This window comes from Schistocerca cancellata, chromosome 2, assembly GCF_023864275.1.
Source record: "Schistocerca cancellata isolate TAMUIC-IGC-003103 chromosome 2, iqSchCanc2.1, whole genome shotgun sequence".
NCBI classification, from domain to species: Eukaryota; Metazoa; Arthropoda; class Insecta; order Orthoptera; family Acrididae; genus Schistocerca; species Schistocerca cancellata.
In genome coordinates this window covers 588,756,652-588,780,833 of record NC_064627.1, presented here as the reverse complement: position 1 = coordinate 588,780,833, position 24,182 = coordinate 588,756,652, and the positions used below count along the sequence as shown (strand labels likewise).

The window sequence follows — 24,182 nt, the reverse complement described above, 5'->3', positions numbered from 1 at the left end:
GTTCACCTAAAATGAAAATAAATACACTTTGTATCCCTTTTGACAAATAAAAAGATACTCTCTTTGACCCATCAGCAGACTCTTAAAGTTTTAAACAATGCTCTTTCAAAACTGGCTTATCTGTTGCCATAACCGCACAGAAACTTCCTTGTTTTACAATGGAATGTCTTCATGATGACCACAGAATGCAAGATTTTGATGGGCTAAAAATAGTGTCATATTTAAAAGACAATGTAAAATGATTCTTCATTTCTTGGTCCCATCATTAACTTATGCACATATTTTTAAACTGTATTTCTAGTACACCTGTGTAGCTGGCATAAGTTTCAAAAAGGTGTCACATAGAATAATTGCGTCAAATAGGCAACTGGTTATCATTTTACAATTTTTAAGTTCCATGCAACATTTTACAAAAAATTCTGAACACACCCATTATCAGTTGTCATGGCCTGATAACAGGTAAGTAAATACCTTTGTATATATTTTGCATATGTATGGGGCTTGAACTCCAAGCTGCCTCTTATTTCCTGAACGTGGGGTGGGGTGGCTATCTAACTAAGGAACATGTAGATTTCTTTACCCTGTCTGACTTAACTAGAACAAATGTCGAAAAGGATTGTGAAATTGCAGCTATAAAAATTACTCAGCTCAACCTGGTTATTGTTACAATTTACCAATCACCATCTGGAAATTTTGAACTTTCCTTAAACAAAATGGAGTAATTGCTAAATAAAGTAAATAAAATGGATTGTGAATTGATAATCTGTGCTGACTTCAATATCAATTTCCTCACAAATAGTGGAAACAGAGAGACCCTTTCGAATCTTGCTACATCCTATAATTTAAAGGCTGAAGTGAAAGCTGCTACCTGAGTAACAGAAACTTGCCAAATGGCTCTAGATCAATTTCTGGTCAAGAAGAGTTTACACAACACTTCACTAAAAAATTTTAATGCAGGTTTTAGTGACCATAATGCTAAAATATTAAGCATAAAAGTAAAAGGCAGTATTATTAACAATATGTCTTTAAGAAGAAGTTATAATCAAGATAATCTATAAACTACTTCAACAGCTTGTTACAGACAGAAAAATGGTCAGATGTGTACAAAAAGGATGACGTAAATGAAAAATTCTACAGTTTCATTGATACGTTAACCCATTTCTTTCAAATTGCATTCCCACTGGAACCTGTAACAATACGGGGGAACTCTAGAACAAACAGCTGGATCACAAGGAGAATAAGGGTTTCATGCCAGAAGAAACGACTACTTCATGAAATATGGAACTCAAAAAATTCCTCACCTTAAGTATGTGCATACTATAAAAAATACTCCAAAATATTAATAAAAGTAATAAAAGTAGCAAAAATAACACATAATGATGAATACTTTTATAATTCAGCTAATAAATCAAAGACCATGTGGAGTGTTATAAAAAAAGAATCTGGAGAATACAATCTTGCAAAAATATAACATTATCACAAAAAAATAAAAAAAATAAAAAATCCTTTAGAAGTAGCCAACACATTTGAGAATTTTTTCACAGGTGTTGCTGATAACATGTTACAATCAAACTTTAAGAGCACCCGGGCAAAATGAATATAAAATAAGTGCATGTAGAGGATCAATATACATCAGTTCTGTTTCACAAGATGAAGTAGCTAAAGGAATGAAAGGAGTAAAAAATTTCAACTCTGCAGGCATTGATGGTATACCTGCAACAATATTAAAGTCGAGTGAATAAACCTAATTGAAATACTCACACACTTATGTGACTGCTCAGTTCAGGCAGGCACTTTCCCTGATGTGTTGAAAACATCAGAAGTTATTCCAGTATATAAAAAGGTGAGAAAGATAATGTAAATAATGACTGACCCATCACAATTTCCTCCTGCATCTCTAAAGTATTAGAAAATGTTATGTTATGACAAACTTATGAAATTTATAAATAAAAACAGCATAATGTGTAATGAAAATGAAATGAGCTTATGGCATTGTTGACCGGGAGGCCCCAACATGGATTCAGAAATAAGAGGTCAATGACAACTGCTATTTACGAGTGCATCAATTCCATCCTAAACCTGATGGACAAAAAACAGGAATCAATAGGAGTATTTATTGACTTGTCAAAAGCTTTTGATATGGTGGATCATAAAATTCTTCTATCAAAGCTTGAAATATATGGTATTAGAGATTTGTCTAACAAATGGATCAGGTCCTTCCTGATTAATCATAAGCAGACAGTGTGCATCAAGCACACAAATATTGAACTAAGAACTGTATCCGAACACTTATCTTACTATAAACAAATTAAATGTGGTGTACCCCAAGGATCAGTATGGGACCCCTTCTGTTCCTCCTGTACATAAATGTAACTTAGAAGTTGATGCACATAAAACAATCATGTTTGCAGATGACACCAGAATTGTACTAAAAGGAGACAGCAACGAAGTTACAGCAGTCAGTAAACATGATCACAAAACAACTTAGCAGATGGGCACAGAATAATGAACTTGTAATAAACAGTAAAAAAACATTGCACTAAAAAGTCACAATACTCCTAACAGGGACATGTTCCCACCGGTCTCTATCAACCATGAATTAGATGGTAACAATACTGAAACCAAATTCTTACGACTTTGGCTGCAGAGCAACATCAAATGGAATACGCATATTGAATGTCTCAATGCAGAGTTTTGCGACAAAGAGGCTATGAAAAAATGTATATAGTAGTAATAGTTTTGAGTGGTACTCATGTGGCAAAAAATGTAACTGCCACCTAAAAATATATGTATTTGCCAAATAAGTAGTGAGTAAACCTGGCATGTCAGTGGTCCTAAAATATAAATCCTTAGATACCCAGTTTAAGGTAATAATCATCATCATTATCAGTGTTCTGCCAAAAAGGCATGTTTTCACATGGTAGTTCTCCAGGCTGTCCGGTCTTCTGCCATCCCCTTCACGTCTGCATAATTTTCTCTTTTCTTTATGTCATCTATCATCTTGTATCTCCTACTTCCTCTCAGTCTCCTCCCACAAACCGATCCTTCCAAAGCATGTGCTAGCAAGCACTCCCTTCTCAGTGATTGTCCCAACCAGTTCTTTTTCCTTTCTCTTACAACCTTCAGCAGACATCTTCTCTCACCAACCCTTTCCAATACTCTTTCATTATTCACTCTTTCCATCCATCTTACTGTCTGCATTCTCCTCCACATCCATATCTCAAATACTTCTAACCTTTTTTCATCCTCTCGTCTCAGTGTCCTTGTTTCTGCCCCATATAGTGCCACACTCCAGACAAAACATTTGCCAAGCTTTTTCCTTAGACCTTTATCTAATTTGCCACGTAAGAGTCTCCTCTTTCTGTTCAATGCCTCCTTCACTATGGTAATTAGAGTTTTCACCTCCTTGCGACATCTCAAGTCTTCAGTTATTGTGCTTCCAAGATATTTAAATGCACTTACTTGGCTAATGGTAGATTGTCCTACTTTAATATTGGACAGTCTGCATCTTGTACTGATAACCATACTCTTTGTTTTTGCTGTGTTTATTTGCATCCCATATTCCACAAAAGCATCATTCAGATCTTTCAGCAAGTTATTCACTGTCCACTCACTTACTGCCACTAATACCATGTCATCAGCAAATCTTATATATTCTATTCCAATGCTGCTTCCTTCTGACATTCCATTTCCAATCCTTATCCTTACTTTCTGGTGTAAGTATAGATTCTGTATCAGTCATCTCTCTTTCCAGTCTACTCCTTTCCTCTTCAAAAGTCATGACTGTGAAGTCATACCAACACTTAACAAATCCAGAAAACTACTGTACCAATGTGTCAAAGAGCTTACCAAAAGAAACATATTTCAGCCCTCAGCAGAGTCATGGGATGACATACATTTTACAAAAGTGAGGGTTTGGAATAAATTAGAAAACATTGTGAACTTACATTGACCTCGGTCAAGTGTCGATGTGGTGCTGAATGCGTGAGTTTGGTCTGATCACTGAAATATGTGAATTATGGCAGGGAACCACTGCCTGGGGCATAAGTGATGAGCCTACACATCTCAGCATTGATAACACAAGTATGCACGCATGACACCACACAACCCTGAAGCAACATGACGAACACTTTCACTGCAAACTTTGTGATAAAAAATGAAACAGTACTCCAAACTCGGACAGTCTATCTGTAGCTGCAGTACCAACGAACTCACAAAACACACATGCAGCATACACCACATGAGATAGATGTGCTTAACTATGCCAGTAGCAGGCAATGATTAAACTTCAATTAGAGGAGCAAAAACTTTTGAGTTTTATGCACTTATTGTACACTATTTGTAATCATAAATGTACATATTATAATGCTGACAAGTTCTGGGCAAAGAACAAATTAAAAATTTGGCTATCAGTAAAGGTCTTTTGTAGTCATACAGGCCAAAAAAATCACATTTTAAAATGTTTAAAAGATACAAAATTGAAGATGTTAGATTGCATCGCTACTGTGTACTGCTGTCCGATTATGTGGAACATGTCAGTATACAGTAGGAGGGTAGTTATGTAGTTACCTATAAGGTTTATCTGCATAGGAAAATGAGACATATTAATTCATACGGATGTGAGCTGAATGTGCCAAAGATATATTAATTTATATTATGCCGCATTAATGTAATCTGAGAGGCTGATGGAAAAATTAAAAATTCTGTACCTTCGAATTTTTTAACACCACTCTTGTTTTAATGCTTTGTAACACATCTCTTCTCTTCTCATCCACCTTGTTGTATGGACATACCTTGTTTCGTATGTGCCTAACAAATAAGAAATGGCTAGCTCATGGAAGAAAAATATTTTATTTCTACGAGCTTCAAGTACATCTATTTCCCTCTATGTGAATCATGAAACATTATGTCAAATCTTCAGAAGCACGGTAAAAATCTTCAAGAAGATGACCACCACATTGTCATTGTCATTATTGTACTATGAGGGAGAAGAGGTAATTATCTTTAATAAGAGGAGAACTTCCAGAGTTAATTATTGCATGATGCTTGTGTGAAAGAAAAAACTATACCAATCTTCTGGTACTGTTGATTACGGTGTTATCATCTTACCTCTCTCTCCAACCAAACTAATTATTGTTATACAATTTATGCTACTGAATTCATAACAACATAACTATTGTATAATAAAAATATGAATCATTTTATTTCAGGCATGGGAGTAAATGTATAATTTTGCTAATTTGTGCTGGTAATTCTTTTCTCTTGTCCAATTTTCTGAGAAAGAATAGAATCAGTGACAACATAGGGAGTGGCTACAAATGGACTCACCAAGCGCACATTCATAGGGTGTGAATAAAAAATGGTTGATCTAATAAAGCAAAGTGGCAAACTGGTACCATCCCAACTGCTATAATTGAATTCCTTTTAATATTTGCATTTCTTACCCATTTTTCACAGTCATCTATGTAATATATATTGGTGATACATACATAAATATTTCAAATCAGTAATTAGTATGAGAGTCACTTAAATTCATAGTTTAAATTATTTTTTTGGTTATGTTGATTCCATTAAGGTACATAGCTTTCAAGAGAATATTATTAATTAAAGCGGCTGGATAGCTAATGCTACAGTAACAACACATAGTGGGAAAATATTGTGAGGTATTTGACAGAATCTGAAGTGTTGACACCATTCATTTGAAAGTAATCACTTCACTCTCTCTGAGAATTATTTCCATTTTCACAAAACTAATTAGCTTAAGAGATAACTGATGCTGAAAGACTATGCCACCATAATTGCTACTTTCAGTTTCGTCTCTGTGGTTGGTAGATTCTGTACTTTAACACTGCATTTTGTTGCCATTATTTTTATGAACAAGGGAAGATAATGTGTTAATTAATTAAGCCACTAATTACCTATTTATCACAATGTAAAATAAGTTTCAAGACATCTATTACACTCGTAAATATGGTATTCCCTCTGTTGATGCACAAAATGTAGCTATGCATTTTTAAAATTTATTAATCTTCTGCGTATTTTACACACCACATTATCATCTTGGTATAAAATCCACTCTGAATTGAATAATCATACCTAGTAATTTTTCTAAATATTACATAGCTTCCAAAATCAGCAAATATCTTCACGATAGTCTTTATATGACTGACCCCACCCCAAAAGAGACAATCAGCACTCGAGTGTTAACATGCTAACAGCTATGTAGAGCCTGCATCTCCATCACACCTTGATAACAACTAAGTCAGTTCATATGTAATTAGTCTGGGCTCAGATACAGCAATGGTTAAATCTATGTACAACTAGCCCATAAAAAGCCTCAGACAAAACAGAGTAACATCTTGTATTAGACTCCCAGGTGTGCTAGTAAACATGCAATATCTAAATGTAACTGTTCCATGAAACTATACTTACTGGATATTTTAATTGTGTTGTCACTTCCTACATGACAAAATAGTGTGCACTGTTCCTTTTATTATCTTACCACAGTGTCACACCATTGTTATGTTCATCAAATATTTTGTCACTTCAATGAGACGGTGTAATCAAGGGAATGTTTGTATGTAGAAGTTTGAGGTACCTAGCTGTGTACAACTTACAAATGCGAAACTGGACCTGGTCGCTGCATAATTTACAGTAGTAATAAATGTGGAAAGAGCCACATAACTGTAAGAACTGTCCTGTATATGTATTTTGGACAATCCTGGAAAACCCATTCCACCTATTCCAATGAGACATTGAACTGCATGACAGTCTGAGGACAGTACAGGTATGTGCCATCACACCTTCATTTGTTATTTTTCTTATACCTAGTGCTTCTAGCTTGTTTAATAGTGTTTCCTGGTCAACAGTGTCAAAAGTCATAGCCAAGTCTAAGAACATGCCTGTAAAATAGTCATCCTTGTCAAGAGCTTCACGTACCACTTTCACGAACTCTGCGATATTCAACATTGTACTTCTTCCACTTTGGAAACCAAAGAGAGCTGCATTAAAAAAAAGTTGTATCTATTCAAGTATTAACGTTTCATTTTTTTAAAGAAGCAGACAGTTGTGAAACAAGACTGTGGTTTTCAATACTCCCCGCAATAACTTTCTATAGTAAAAGCGCAACTCGCTTTAGTTACTCTGGAAAAATACCTGAGCTAAAGGACTCATTTATTATGTTCTTTAACAGGGCTTGTATGCTGTATACATACATTTTCAGAACAGATGCTGAAACTCATCTACACCTGCTGACTTTTAAGTTTTCAATTTCTGTATTGTCTTCATGACATTCTGACTTCAGAGTAGGAGTAGTAAAGCAAGCTGTAGCAAAGATCTGATGAGAGATGAGGGAGTAAGATGAACGTTGTTTAAGGTGAAACTAGATGGATGGTCCAAGCCACAACTATATTGGAGATTTATCTTTAAACTATGAAATCACTGTTGTAGGTGTGAGGAATCCAAAAGGTCAAAGAGGTGAGGTAAGTACCTAAATCACGAACACTGTGCTTCACAGCATGTTCAGCAATTGAATATTATATACTACTGGTCTCAAGAGTTCTGTGGCAGTTCATTCTTGTTGGATATTGGATGTCAGTCATACCAATACAAAGGACTAAAAAGAATTCCAAGTCTATTGGAATGTGATGTGTATATTCTCCATTGTTACTCTTCCCTTCTGGCTGGCTGAAGTAACATCACATTTTTCTTCATTTCTGAGCTACTAAATTCAATGTCAAATTCAGGATCTCTATTGCAGTCCTTTTTTGAAAGCATTGGCTTATTAACAATACAGGAGAGAGGCTAAAAGTGTGCATTTTGTTCTCAAGTATCCAAAGTGAGACACAGTAAAGATGATATCTAGTGGCAACCACCTCAACCAAAACATTACATCCAGGCTACAAATGTAGGACTAATGCTCTCAAGAGGGCCAAACACTTAAATATAAGTGTTGAAGCAGATATAAGTGGGGTTTTATGTTTTTGTTACTTGAGGATACCTAGGATTTTATGTTCCTGCCAACATAATAAAAATGAGATAACACAGAGTTTTAGGTTAAGGGGTTAAGAGTATAGGAAATAAATATTAAGAACTTGGATGGGAGAACATGAGAAAGAATGGAAGGAGAAGAACAAAGACAAAGATTAAGAGCAATAAAGAAATTATTAAATCAGAAATAATAAATAAAAGAATACAATCACTTTCCAGAACTCTGGAGCTGGGAACTTGCTCTCCAACACATCTTTACATCACAATACTGTCATGGACACTCCACCTGCCCCTTTCCCTCTTTTTACCTTTATGATATCTTTTCTCATTAAATTGGATACAAATTTCATTATATTGTATCCACTCTTTGTTTATTAGGAATATTTTGATTATTGCTTTTACTTTTCTTCTTAATTCTACTCCCCCCTTCTTTTTCATTTTTTTCCTGTTCTCAGTCACAATTGCAATATTTATTCCCCTTCCACTAATCTATCTTTATTTCTCCTTCGTTATCATCTTCTCTGGATTAAAACTGGCATAGCACTTACCAATCTACTACTCCAGACCTCTGCCTGTCTTTGAAGTATCATCCTTCACCTTTGTTTACCCTCTTCCTCACAATATGTGGGTTCTGCTCATTCTGATGTCTGAGTGATCTGCTCTTCATTTCAACCTTCTGAAACTTGCCCCTCTCCTCCTCAAGGAAGAAACTAACAGTTCCAAAAGCTATGATACTGCTGTGTACTTTTACTTTTATATTTTTCTGTCAGCAGTAAAAAACATTTTGCTCTCTGAAGTACTGGCCACAATTTAACAGTAGATGATGAGTGTGATTATAGAGGTTTGCGGACTGTAAAAAAACAATTTTTGGAGATGTGAGAATGATTTCTGGTAATACTTTTTTAATTTCAGGTCTTGAGTTAAAAGTAATCAGAATGTTAGCATAGTAGCTGACCTTTATTTGCGTTTGTAGAAAATGGGAAAGACATCATTTCAAATTAATTTATAGCTGCAACCTATTAAAGCTAGTAATCCTCTTATAGTTCTGAGAAAAAAGAAATAACAGTAAAACTAGTAATATTCATACAAGTAGGTTGTCTAAATATCTAATATTGTTTGCAATGTTGAAAGTGGATACCTGTTTTCCTGGATTATCTGTTTCATTACTGGTAAAAATTTGTCAAGCTGAACACTTCCTGATGTTTCTTGATCTTCAACTGCAACAAGAATTTCTTGTATTTCTGCTTCAGTTGGACAACATCCTGAAGAATTACAAGTTTTATTTTAATTGCCTATCTCCACTATAACATTATGCATATTTTTAGTACCTCTTGTCTTGAATATTAACTCATTCACATTAACACAAATGAATAATAGCTATAACAAAACATCATGAACAGGTACTTAGGAAACTAGTACCAATATATTTATACTTGTATGATGATAGTAAGGCACAAAGTATACACAACAAGCTGTTTGTTTGAGAACTGTGACTGCGTTGTTATGAGTCACCATTGACTTTAGTACGAAATATTGTCATACATAGTACAAATATATTTGAAATTAATGTTTTTGGTTCATATGTAATGCAGCTTGAAGTTCATCATGGTCTGCCTTAACAAGAAATACAATGTTACTTCAGGATGCAACATGTTACAATTTACTGAACATCCGTGCCTGTTAAAGAAGTTGTCCACATGTCATCTTTGTGTTTGTATGCTATATTACACTCATCTCTGCAGTAAATTTGTAATGCATCAGTAACTAACTGACAGAACTTTTGCTCAGATAATGAAATATGCTATACCATCTAAAATCTGGTGAGATTTGGATTCATTTTCATTCATAAATTATATTATCCATAACTATGGGCTTTCACACTTTTCCAGGCAAACTTTTGTCATAAATATATCTTTTTGTTTATGCGTACTGTGATGCTGCACTATGAAGATTAGTTTGCTAATATATGACAGATAATTCTAATAAAACAAAACTATATCATGTATTATAATTTTTCCATGTAATTTTTAATATCGGACAAAATATGTACATTACTATTAGTATTTTTTATGTGATACTAATGATACTCAATAAATATTTCATTATAAAATGAAGTTAAGAGCATTAAGAATATTTTTAAATCTATAGAAACTTTAGCATCAGTGATTACTTTCAAAAATCCTCGAAGAAGTTGACACACTTGACAACACTTATTAAATTAAAACTGAATTATAATATGAAAATGAAAGTTACATAAACAACATTTTGACATGGAGAACATTCTGGAAGCAACAAGAATAATTATCAAGGTTTATATTATCATTGTTTGGTGCCTTCTACATCAGACTCGTTTTGTTATTGAAAGACTTAACATCATGTAAAGCTCTTTGGAGACAGTGGTATTGAGAAAGCCATTGAAACTGTTCTCAGGTTTTTATATTTGATCTGAATTTGTGTTTTCTTGTGGTATGAAACTGTGACTATGATTGTGAACTGATATGTGTAAAATGGAAATGAAACCATTTATTGGGAAAAAACACGTTATTGCTTCTTGCCTGTTGCAATAACAACCCCGGACCTGAACTGTTTGGTTAATAATGAGACAGATCCCTAGATGAACTGATACCATCTTGAAGTTAACTAAACTTTTTCTCATTTTTTGTTATGTCAACTGTGAACTTCGTAAAAACGGAAATATATCACTTGTTCAGTGGTTTACATTATTTTGCAATGAAGTCATGAAGAAAAACAACTGTTTTCTGATTGCTATATTAAGGGAAGGGCATGACAAGTTTAAGATTTTTTCTATCATAACTGGATCATCTTGCAAGTCCTGAAAGTCACTGGTACAACTCTTTAACCTTATCAGTCTGGATACTGTACATTTCATGTTTGAGATGACCCTTGACAAATAAGTCCAGTCAGCTAATTTGAAAAGCCAAGGTACAGGCCCTGCTGGGCCTATCCATCTTGGGCCACACGAGCAGCTTGTAGTGAAATTGTGTGCTAATGGAATATCATATCACTTATGTGACTGGATTTGTGATTTCCATTCAGAGAGGTCACAGTCTGTAGTAACTGATGGAAAGTCACTAAGTAAAACAGAAGTGATTTCTGGTGTTCCCCAAGGTAGAGTTATAGGCCCTTTGCTGTTCCTTATCTATATAAGTGATTTGGGAGATAATCTGAGCAGCTGTCTTAGACTATTTGCAGATGACATTGTCATTTATCTACTAATAAAGCCATCAGAAGATCCAAACAAATTGCAAAACGATTTAGAAAAGATATCTGTATGGTGCGAAAATTGACAACTGACCTTAAATGATGAAAAGTGAGGTCATTCACATGAGTGCTAAAACGAATCAGTTAAACTTCAGTTACATGATAAATCAGTCAAATCTAAAGTCTGTAAATTCAACTAAATACCTAGGAATTACAATTACGAACAACTTACATTGGAAGGAACACTTAGAAAATGTTGTGGGGGAAGGCTAACCAAAGACTGCGTTTTAATGTATGAACACTTAGAAAATGTAACATCTGCTAAGGAGGCTGCTTACACTACACTTGCCCATCCTCTTTTAGAATAATGCTGCACAGCATGGGATCCTTACCAGATACAACTGACGGAGTACATCGAAAAATTTCAAAGAAGGGCAGCACGTTTTGTATTATCCTGTAATAGGGGAGAGAGTGTCACTGAAATGATACAGGATTTGGAAACAAAGGCATTTTTCGTTGCGGCGCAATCTTCTCACAAAATTCCGAATGTGAAAATATTTTGTTGACACCAACCTACATAGGGGGAAACTATCACCATGATAAAATAAGGGAAATCAGAGCTCATACAGAAAGATATAGGTGTTCGTTCTTTCCACGCGCTATACAAAATTGGAGTAGTAGAGCAGTGTGAAGGTGGTGCAATAAACCCTCTGCCAGGCACTTAAATGGGATTTGCAGAGTATCCAGGTAGATGTAGATGTGGATGTAGGGTTGTATCAGTGTGTTAGATGTCATCTTGCATTGGCAGCAAAATGTTTCAGTGCCCCATTACGCACATAGCACATTCCCCAACGATGGACAATGGGTGAAATTTGAGCCCAATTAGGTGGAGGGAGAACTGAAAAAGTTACATTTCAAATACATTTGTGCTAACTAGAACAAAACTTTGTAGTGAAGTCAGAAGAAGTTCAAAACCATATATCCACAATTATCTCACAAATGGCCCATTTTTGGATCCAAGTTTGCCAAAATGTTTTTGCTTCTATTATCTTATACATTCACCACATTTTCTCTGTCAAGTATGGTACACACTATACATCACTTGGCCTATAGCAGAGTCCTGTCTAGGGCCCTGATACATATAACACTCCCAAGGGTTGTCTCATTACATCATAGAGCCACACATTAAGGAACAACAAATCCTTTAAGCACACAAATAATGTCCACTTTGCACACCTGTGTAGCTGGAAGTAAATTGTGTCACAGATGCAAAGTTTGTCTATTGACCACAACACATTTTTCCTTGTATAAAATCATTCATTTCCAAATTAATTTAAGAAATCAGCTTTAGCAATAAGATAATGGCTGACTAGCAGTAGTGAATAATAATATCAAAGTTCATTCTTGGTGAACTACCTTTGTTTCATTTACCTGTTCATTTCTCTGAATTTCCAAATTGCTTTTTTCCTGGAGAGTAATGTCACTTTTCTTCTTACCATGACTGAGGAGGAAGATTGTTTTGGCCAAAATAATAATCATACTGAATCACATTAAATTTTCATCAGTGTAAAGCATTACCTGTCCTGCCATCTTGATGATTCTCTGTATTTCTGTAATGTACACCAAAAATCCACCCACCTGATTATTTGTGAGAGAAATATAAAATAAAATTACAACTCTGTGCATATCTTAAAGCCACTGAGATAAGAATATCAACTGTATTATCACTTGAAACATATCTTTAATTAATCTTAAGGAAGTCTCAGTACATTTAAAAGAGACTTCCTCGGGTTGTTAAGGGATCTCTGGGAAACATAATATAACAAATGTATACTTATGGTGGGGAGGACTACAAGAACTGATAGTAAATGAATACTTGTAAATAGATGTGATGCAGAAATATTATATTGGCACATGGCTTTGAAAGAGGACAGAGTTGGGAATGTTTCAATGTGCTTCGCTATGGAAGGAATGAGAAGTACATACAAAGTGTGAAAACAAAAAAAGAAAGGACAGAAAATAAACATAACTCTATAAGGCTGGCTGAAAGAAAGTCTGTTTCTGCAATCATTCTAGTGATTTTTTATTTATTATGTCTAGTATTAAATGTGAAATTTTTATTTTAGACACGTAATCATGTGATGTATTTGTGGAAGTAGCATTAATTGTAGTGCAGTAGCAGTAGTAGTAGTAGTAGTAGTATCACTCCTTATCAAGTGGACTAGGGGTCCCCACATGACCATTCCAAATCTGCCTGAAATTTTATGGGAAGGGTCCACAATGTTTTGTATGGATATGTACATAGTTTCAGCTTGATATTTCCCTACGTTCCATTTCTGCAGCTCTTGTATAAAGAGGTTCCACGCTTTCACCACCTACACACGTACTGACGTGCAAACTTTGGGTAACTTTTATGAAAAGTATCTTAAATTACAAGCCCCTACTTTCATATATTTAAACAACTTATTGTTCTGAATTAAGAATATATTACTGATTAGATTTTTAAATACATCTAGTGACAGCTGACAGAAAATTTATTGTGCAACTAGGAGAGCCCAACTTTAGCCAGCAATAAATTGTAATTTTAAAGACATATCCACCCAAAAATTGTAACATGACATTCAGCCATGCTGTCTTCTCGCGCTTTTTGTACAACAGCCTCTCTCCTACTCTATCCAAATATATGCACCTGCAAATTTGATGAAAATGCTTTGAGGACCACATATTTTGTAGTTGTGGGGGCCCATATTTCAATTCTTTGTTACTTAATCTTTTTTATCTTGCTGTATCTAGAAAGAGTATCGTTTAAGCTTCAGAAACTATACAGTTAAATTTTAGACCCATGCCTACTAATGAATGAAATGACCTCCAAAAGGTTTTGTAAATTCATTAATGAAATTTGTTTCACATCATTTAAAGGATTATTGAAAACATGGTTAAAACATTGCCAACACATTTTTACACTCCTGTTGCAGGAATATTTGATCTTGTGATTATCTCACTCTTGCACAGAGTTCTGACTGAACTAATTTGTGTTTTGTGAAACAAACCAAGAAGTGCCTGAAGCTTGTTTTTTTAGTGGTCGAGACTGCTCTGACTGTCATAAGCCTTACCATTTTGTGATAGTACAAGGTGTACAACTTTGCTTCCACTGTTTGCCGATAGGTCACGCAGTGGTAAGTAGTGGTCGAAAAAAACAGATTGCAGATGTCAGGCAGTTAGCTTGGACCTCAGTCAACATAATCTCATTCAAACATTAGTCGGTTTGTGTCTGCATCATAAAGTTGTTCTTGATTGAAAATGTCATGAGCCTAATTCTCATCATTAGGGGAGGTGTTACTGTTTTGTTTCAATATGAAGAAAACCGCAGCTGAATCTCATCAAATGTTCTCAAGTACATATGGTAAGGATGCTATTAGTGACAGAACATGTTGTGAGTGGTTTCAACGCTTCAAGAACTGTGATTTTAATGTCATAGACTGCCATAGTGGTGGAAGAGAGAATGTTTTCCAAGATTCAGAATTGGAGACATTTCTGAGTGAAGGCTAGCGTCAAACTCAAGAAGAATTGTATGATTAGTAGGAGTGACACAGGAAGCCATTTCAAAACATCTCAAGGCTATGGGCATAATTCAGAAAGAAGGAACTTGGGTCCCGTGTGAGCTGAAACCAAGAGACATTGAACAGCGTTTGTGTGTTTGTGAACAGTTGCTTTAGAGGCAAAAACAGAAGGGATTTCTGCATCACATTGTGACCAGGGACGAAAAATGGGTTCATTACAATAACCCTAAATGCAAAAAATCATGGGAATATCCTGGCCATGCTTCCATATCGACAGCCAAACCGAATATTTACGGCTCCAAGATCACGCTCTGCATTTGGTGAGACCAGCTTAGTGTCGTGTACTATGAGGTGTTAAAACCAAGTGAAACAATCACAAGTGCTCATTATTGAATGCAATTAATGTGTCTGAGCAGAGCATTAAAAGACAAATAGTCACAATACAGCAATAGGCACAATAAAGTGATTCTGTAGCACGACAATGCTCAACCCCATGTTGCAAAAGAGGTCAAAACGACTTGGAAAAATGGGAAGTCCTACCTCAACCGCCATATTCTCCAGAGATTGTTCCCTCTAACTATCACCTGTTTAGATCAATGGCGTGTGGCCTGGCTGACCAACACTTCTGATCTCATGAAGAAGTCACAAACTGGATCGATTCATGGATTGCTTCAAAAGATGAACAATTTTTTCGACACAGGATTTGTACACTGCCTGAAAGATGGGAGAAAGTAGTGGGCAGCAATGGAAAATGCTTTGTATGATAAATGTGTAACCAATTTGTTTCATTAAAGCCTCAAATGTTGGGGAAAAAATGGCGGAAGCAAAGTTCTACACCTTGTAGAAAGTCAGTTTAACCCAGCAAAAGAAATGACAGTGTTTGATGAAGAGCTTTTAAAACTAAGATCTCATCTTATTTTACAGAAGACGCTCAAATTTGGTCACGTCATGAGGCCATGCTGATCACAAAATTTCAGTTTCTGCAAAATACCTGGGGTAATCTATGTGGGCAAAACAAATATAAAGTTAAGAATGGTTTATACCTAATTGATATTTCTCATGTTGAAAAGTTGAAACTGCTTTCCCTTTTTGTGTACAGGTACTACATTAACTAATTTTAGTTTATCTGTGTCACTTGACAAAACTCAGGACAATAAATGCAAGGCAGATATTGAGGCCTTTTAGTGGTGGGAGCTGTGTAGGTAAGGTGGGCTCACTGATGAAATTTTCAAGTTTGGCCAGCAGCTTTATCCCAGGTGTACACACACAACAACAGCCTCAGAATCAGCAAGTATGAATGTCTACTGATTTTAATGATACAGTTTACATTTGCTACACAGTGAATACTTCACTAGCATCTCTTGGAGACACACCTTTACAGCTTCAATGAATTTGCATAGGGGAATGAATGGCTCAAATAAAGCAGCAAATTCAGAAAGCATAAGATTCCATCATCATGGCTACAGCTGTAGCTACTGGTGTGAGCTCCACTGATGTTGTGGGAAAGCTTTCCCTCAGTTGATACTAGGCAGAAATCTAATCTGCATCTGGATGACATCTCCATGACTCATGTGGAGAAAGGCATACAGTATTCTGCTGCATACATTTTCAATAAGGTAACACAAGAATTTTTAATTCTGGGCAATAATCCTCAAGTCTAAACTGAAGAATTCCCTCATGGCTCATTCCATTAGGGAGTTCCTGCAAAAAAATTAAGCATCTACATCTCTGCAAACCACTGAGAACTGCATGGCAGAGGGTATCCCACCGTACCAGTCATTAGGGCTTTTTCTTGTACCATTCACATTTGGACCATGGGAAAAATTATTGTTTAAATTGCTATATGTATATTGTAATTAATCTAATCTTATCCTCACAATCCCTATGGGAGTAATGTATAGGGCAATGTAGTATATTCCTAGAGTCATGAGTTAAAGTCAGTTCTAGAAACTTTATCAGTAGATTTTCTCAGGACATTTTCTGTCTATCTTCAAGAGTCTGCCAGGTCAGTTCTTTCAACATTTCAGTGACATTCCTCTGCAGGTCATACAAACCTTTGACCATTTGTGCTCCCCTTCTATGTTTATTTTCAATATCCCCTGCTAGTCCTATTTCCTATCCTATATTCTAAGATGGGTTGCACAAGTTATTTGTAAGAAAACTAACTTGCAGACCCATTGTGTTTCCCTAGTATTCTACGAATAAACTGAAGTCCATTCTCTTCTTTACCCACAATTGAGTCTATAAATCATTCCACTTCATGTCCCTACTAAGTGTCACATCCAAGTATTTGTGGGAGTTTACAGATTCCAGCTGTGACTCACTAATATTATAGCCATGGGATAGTATGTTATTTCATTTTGTGAAGTGCATAATTTTACATTTTTGGACATTTAAAACAAGGTGCCAATCATTGCACAACTTTGAAATCTTATCAAGGTCTGACTGAATATTTGTATAGCTTCATTCAGACTGTACTTTGTGGTACTTCATTGTAGACAGCTGCTTCATCATCAAAAAAGTCTGAAGTTACTATTAATATTGCCCGCAACATTAATAATATACACCATGAACAGCAAGCGACCAAAACACACTTCCCTGGGGTACACACAAAGTTATTTCTACATCTGTTAATCATTCATTGCCCAAGATAACACATTGCATACCCCCTACAACAGAATCCTCAATCCAGTCACATATTTCGTCTGCTACCCAATACAATCACACTTTTCATAATGAGTGTAGGTATGGCACTGAGTCAAATGCTTTTCAAAAATCGAAAAATACTGTATGTACCTGACTGTCTTGTTCCATGGCTTTCAGGATGTCATGCGAGAAAACTGTGAGTTAGGTTTCACATGATTAATGTTCTCAAAATCCATGCTTGTTCTCAAAATCCATGCTGCTTGGCATGTAGTAGATCATTCTGTTTGAGATATCTCATTATGTTTTGAGCTCAGAAAATGTTCTAAGATACTATAGCAAATTCCTGTGCTGATTATGTAAACATATACTCAATAGCTCATTGTTTGCAAAGGGTTTACGTAAAATTATTTTATTTTTTGTTAACTGTTATGATTTCAATTTCATATACTGACACATTACATGACCATTGAGACTTGCTTCTTAGTTTGTTCCTATAGAAATAGACATGTGAAATAAAAATATATATAAAAAAAATTAAATTCAAATAATGTTATTTTAAGGCCTGCAGGAGGGTGGATGGTCATTCTAAAGAACTGACTACAACATTGGACTTCAAATGTGAGATGTGTGTCACTTTAGTGCCAGCTATTCTACAGAGGCGAACACGTTCATCTATCAGCTTGAAGTTTTCAGATTTGTTTTCGCTGCCTGGCAGCAGGGGGGGACAATGTACACACTTAAGAGTCTCCAGGTGGAGACTGTTTTCAAGTGTGACTTGAATAATAATGTAATTAGTAAAATACTCAAAATGAAACAAACTCTGCTGACAAACACACTTGAGGATGTTGGAATTAATTCAAACTAAAGATATTGCATCACAAATGAATAACCATGTACAGTTCCATACTTGATGCAACAGGCACAAAACTACATACATAACACTTACAAACAGTTAGCATAACTTACATAGGGCTTTATGACAACGTGCATAGTTAATAGAAGATACATAATCATTGCCACATAACAAACAAATGCACTTAAGAACACAGAATTATTTTCGAAGAAATAGGAACTGAATATTATCAGAGAACATATGCACTGTGCTCCCTTCATCTCTAACTTCAAAAGTCAATAACTAAATAAGTATCTGCTGTCACAATATTCCACTTCCACCAATTTCCCCAGTAGTGAAAGCTCAACATCCTCTGCCGCAACTCGGCTGAGATGATCACCAGATGCTCATTCCTCTCACTGTCCAAGAGAATGACATCACTAACAAACAACAAGTCTGTGAGAAATGTTTCCAGAAGCTTAACTTGTTCGCCAACCAGTGGGTGAGATAAGTTGGTCAGCCATGGCTCATGTAGTAGAGGATGTGCCCCAAGGTGGGGTTCCAGTGGCTGTGAGGGGGAAACTGTCCAACATATATTGACATACAAGCACCGGTACTTCTGTTGGTCAAAATCAGGGTTCAAGCCAGTGGAGAGCATTGAGCCAGTGGAGAGAAGTGAGAACACATCAGCACTGAAATGCTGCATAATTGGCTTATATTAGATGGTATAACTGTATGTACTCAGGAACGATGCCCAGCACTGGGGGCATTGGGCTGTCCACTCCCAGAGGCTGGAGCGTGCCCCGATAATGTCACCAACAGCTTGTAACACGCATTAAAAAGAAATGAAATTTTTTTAATGGCAAAAACTATTGCCAATGCTCCCTTTTCAATCTTGGAGTAGCTGTACTGTGGAGAGGTCAATGTGTTTGGTGCTACATGTTATAGACTGTCCAGAGCCATCATCATTACTATGCATCAAGACTGTCCTGATGCCATAAGGGGATGCGTCACCTGTCACAGCCAAGTGGTGACTGGAGGAGAATGGCGTGAGTCAATGGGTAGATTTCAGCATGGTCTTCAATTAAGAGAAATCCTGCTTGCAGGTGGGATTTCAGCTGTAAGGCACACCCTTTTTACACAAATTGATTCAGACATTGCCCAATGTGAGATAGGAACTTGGCATAACAGTTGATTCTGCTGAAAAATACCTGCAAATAATGCACTTTTTTCAGTGGGCAAGGAGTCTACTGCAGTGATATTCCTATCAGTAAGCCTGATTCATTCTTTGGTGAGCCAGTGCACCAAATACTCCACATCCAGTTGAAAAAACCTGCACTTCTGTAAACAACAATGCAGGCCTGCTTGCCACAGGTTCATAAAAAGGCTGTACAGATTTTTTATACGATCCTACCAGGAGGATCCTGTGACAAGGAGATCATCCATGTAATTCAGGAAGCCAGAATATGCTACATCAGCTGTTCCAGAGACATTTAGAAAATTGTGGGGGGCAAGGCAGTGCCAAATGGGAGCCACTTCTACCATGCGAAAGGAGTATCAATCACAACAATTTTCCATGATTCCTCCTCTGAAGGTAACTAGAGGTAATCGTAAGAGAGGTTGGTCTTGGAGTAATATTCCCCTCTAGCAAGTCCAGATGTGTATACATTGTCTGATTTATAAAAAGAACAATGGGGCGTGTATCCACCTTGAAACTGACATCTGTGATGCCTTGGCTAATAGCGATATATATATAACTACCCTCCCGACCTGGTACAGAAGCAAATAACCAGAGCCACTTCCTCATCCTCTCAAACCCAGAACCTCCCACAGAAGAACCACAAAAGTGCCTCAATTGTGACAGGATACTTTCCGGGACTGGATCAGATTCTGAATGTGGCTCTCCAGCAGGGATACGACTTCCTCAAATCCTGCCCTGAAATGAGATCCATCCTTCATGAAATCCTCCCCACTCCACCAAGAGTGTCTTTCTGCCGTCCACCTAACCTACGTAACCTCTTAGTTCATCCCTATGAAATCCCCAAACCCCCTTCCCTACCCTCTGGCTCCTACCCTTGTAACCGCCCCCGGTGTAAAACCTGTCCCATGCACCCTCCCACCACCACCTACTCCAGTCCTGTAACCCGGAAGGTGTACACAATCAAAGGCAGAGCCACGTGTGAAAGCACCCACGTGATCTACCAACTGACCTGCCTACACTGTGATGCATTCTATGTGGGAATGACCAGCAACAAACTGTCCATTCGCATGAATGGACACAGGCAGACAGTGTTTGTTGGTAATGAGGATCACCCTGTGGCTAAACATGCCTTGGTGCACGACCAGCACATCTTGGCGCAGTGTTACACCGTCCGGGTTATCTGGATACTTCCTACTAACACCAACCTATCCGAACTCCGGAGATGGGAACTTGCTCTTCAATATATCCTCTCTTCCCGTTATCCACCAGGCCTCAATCTCCGCTAATTTCAAGTTGCCGCCACTCATACCTCACCTGTCATTCAACAACATCTTTGCCTCTGCACTTCTGCCTCGACTGACTTTCCTGATGAGGCAACAGTTTGTTGCGAAAGCTTGAATTTTGTGTGCATAATTTTGTGTGTATGTTTGTGTTCGTTTGTGTGTCTGTCGACCTGCCAGCACTTTCATTTGGTAAGTCACATCATCTTTGTTTTTAGGTGTATATATATATATATATAGGGAAACATCCCACATGGGAAAAATATATCTAAAAACAAAGATGATGTGACTTACCAAATGAAAGTGCTGGCAGGTCGATAGACACACAAAAAACAACCAAACACAAACACAAACATACACACAGTGTTCTTTTGCTACCTTTTACTCATAAATATATTTCTGATGACATAGAATATTTTTCATTTCATTGTATAGTGTAGAACATGAAGTGTGTATGACTATGTTTACTGTGCTATTTTTTTATACGAGTTCCTTATGACAAAACTTTTGATTTTGTTCCTGGTGATCTTTCAAATGCTTTTATTAAATGTATTGTGTGAAACAGAATGCAATAGGCAGAACTGTTGTAAGAACTGTGGAGTGAGAGAGGTATCAATAATTGTCAGGTCAAACACTGAAGGAGACAGTGGCAGTTGGCCTGAAAGCATGGTGGTATGGAAGCGAGTACTGTGTGTGGTAATGGTGTGCGCTTATCGTGATATGAATACCAAACTTTCTTGTGTTAGACCAGTTTGGAATTTCACTTTATGATGGATATACTAAACGGACATTATATTATGCAAATGCTCTTGGTTTTTCCGGAACGATGCCTGTGACAGTGACGAGGCACTCGTGAACAGGCAGTATTGTCGTCGGTTTAGAATTGAGCTGCATTACATGAACTGTGAATTTAATATTGCTCTTTTCTTCACTACGATATATGATGTGTGCTAAAACACTAACTGCCAATGTGGAAACTGTGAACTGTGTTGCTACGTAAGTGACTGTTTTCGCGGGAAAAGTGTTATTATGAATCTCGAATGTTAACAGTAGATGGACTGTTTAGCTTCACAATTGGCAAAGTGCAGCAAGTGGAATGTTAATTTAAACACAATGTGGACTGTGCAAAACTATTGGGTGCGAAAGCTGCAGTTGAACCAATACAACCTTCACATGCTGCATAAGCAGTTACTTTGTTCCAGCCTACGACAAATGGATGCTATGGCACCTATTACCACCACCAGTCAAAACAGAATGTAAGGATAGGTGATATTTTAATGCCAAGGACACAACTGGAGGAACTTATAGGATTCATATCAGCAAACTGCTTCTACCATCATCACCACATTATGCTGACCCTGAACAGCTAAGATCTAAAACATTCCTCTCTTCGAGAAGCACAAATGTAACCAATTTAATTGCCTTATGCTTTGTAATAGACTCTCTCTTAATGTTTGCCTCTATAAATAAAAGTAGTGTATTGCAAAAATGGATCACATTCACTGATTGTTGACCCCACCACTAACAGTAGTTATTGCCATCATTTATTTGTTTTTATTCTTCAAAGTATTTGCATTAGTTGTTACATGCGTTGTATGTGTCTTTTGGAAGGGCCTGCTTTGATATGTATCTGCAGTAATTTAGACAGGAGAATTTGTGTGTTGCACTGTGAAATGTGGCCAAACGTGCAAGTTCAGGCATCTGTCACTGATTTTATTTACACCATTGGTTCAAGTTAGGGAACTTTGAATCTGACAGTTGTCAAAGTATGTGATCTTTGTTTACATGCCACTTAATGTCATATTCCCATTCATTCATGTTTAGATCCAAATTTATCTGGGTTTAACTGTTACGTAGATAAAATTACAGTACACTGTGTCATTATTTATCAAATTAGTTTCAAATTGTTTTACTGTTTTCCACTATCAAAGGATTTTATTATCAGGAGTTTAACAGGATTCAGAAAATTCTCATATAGAGGTGTGCTTTTGAAATTTTTGGAAGTAAAATGGGTTCATGGGGTTTACACAACATTAATTTTTGTCATGCAGTTTTTCTTTAAACATTTTGTGATTACAAATTCAAGGTCATAGTAAATCTCCAGGAACTGTTTTCTTCACACAGCCTAGCGAGAAATGTGAAGTGTGAGAAACAATTTCCACAATAAGGGATTGCCCAGAAGGACTACTGACTGCAGCACATGAACAGTGTCCTGGTACTTGTAGATGGGATGAGAGCAGGTTACACAGGTCTGACACACTGAGCAGAGAAGCCCCTCTTTGCCACAGCGCATGCAGGGCCTCAGCCATACTCACTGTCTGCTCAGGAGTGAGCAGAAAAACATTGCAGGAATGAAGGGAGTGGTCCCCAAAACCATCAACAAGGGGTGACTGTAGGCTTGAATGCCATGGTGATGTCACACAATGATGAATCACAATGTTGCTGCAACCTAGGATACGTCTTATGCCTCTGCAATGTAGGGGTGGAATGAGTGGTGATGTGTTAACCGCCACAACCTGTGGCCTCGCCAAGAGTTGTTTGTTAGCAGCTTGCACAATTTCAAACAACTGTGCAATGTGTAAGATGTCCTCCAATGGTGGGTTATCGAGTTTCAATGGCACTGTGCAGATGTCAGGATCGATTGTAGGCTGAACCAAGACATTTTTCAAGCCAGTGACGCAGGAGCAGTATGATTGTCTATGCTGTTTATAGTATTGGTGAAGCTCGAGCCTGGATGCAACTACACGATATCTCTGGGAATAATAATTAGTCAACAGAGTGTGTATCTTCTTAAAAGAGAGTGTGATGTGGTGAGACAGAGGTACCAATTTACGGAGCAGAAAAAACACGTTTGGCGGGCAACCCCATTACACAAATAATGATCACTGCAATGGATAATGTGTGACTTGAAATGCTGTGAAATGTTGCTACAGTTGATGTAAATACATGTCCCAGTTCTCTGTAGTGTCACTGAAAGATGGATATGATGGAGGAAGGTTGAGGGTGTCACACACAGGGGGCGCTGAAGCCTGGAGCAAAGTGGCCTCAAGCACTTGAAATTTATCCACCCAAAGGTAAACCAATGTTTGTAAAAATTCTATGTGACGTGCTGCTGATGCATCAGCTGTTATTGTTGCTCCAGCAGGCAAACCAATTTAGCATCTATGTTGCCAGAAAACTTCTTTTTTCCTCATTGCCAATGCTATGTCTGACAGTAGACAGATATCAGAACAAATGTCAGAACCCAGGAGAGAAGCAGGTGAAGCCACAAGATGGAAGGGCTACCTGGAGAAGAGAACATGATGCCAAGTGGTAGTCGAGTTAAACAAGGCAGACTGATGTTTCACCTTATAGTATAACATGGTTTGTGTTTGTTCAGTCCTTTTATTAAGAGAAATTTTATTTAAGGCTCACACATAAAAATGCAAGGTGAAAGACTTTTTCTTTTGTTT

The 24,182-nt window shown here is 36.9% G+C and overlaps 1 protein-coding gene across 1 annotated transcript in view; it reads right to left on the bottom strand.

The window, feature by feature from the left end:
• The window catches only part of LOC126147082 (dynein regulatory complex protein 8), a 191,442-nt gene that overhangs the window by 71,531 nt on the left and 95,729 nt on the right, over nucleotides 1–24,182 (bottom strand). The window contains exon 3 of the mRNA XM_049915667.1: nucleotides 9,128–9,251. Within this exon, the coding sequence (XP_049771624.1) occupies nucleotides 9,128–9,251 (124 nt within the window). The remainder of the gene's footprint in view (nucleotides 1–9,127; nucleotides 9,252–24,182) is intronic.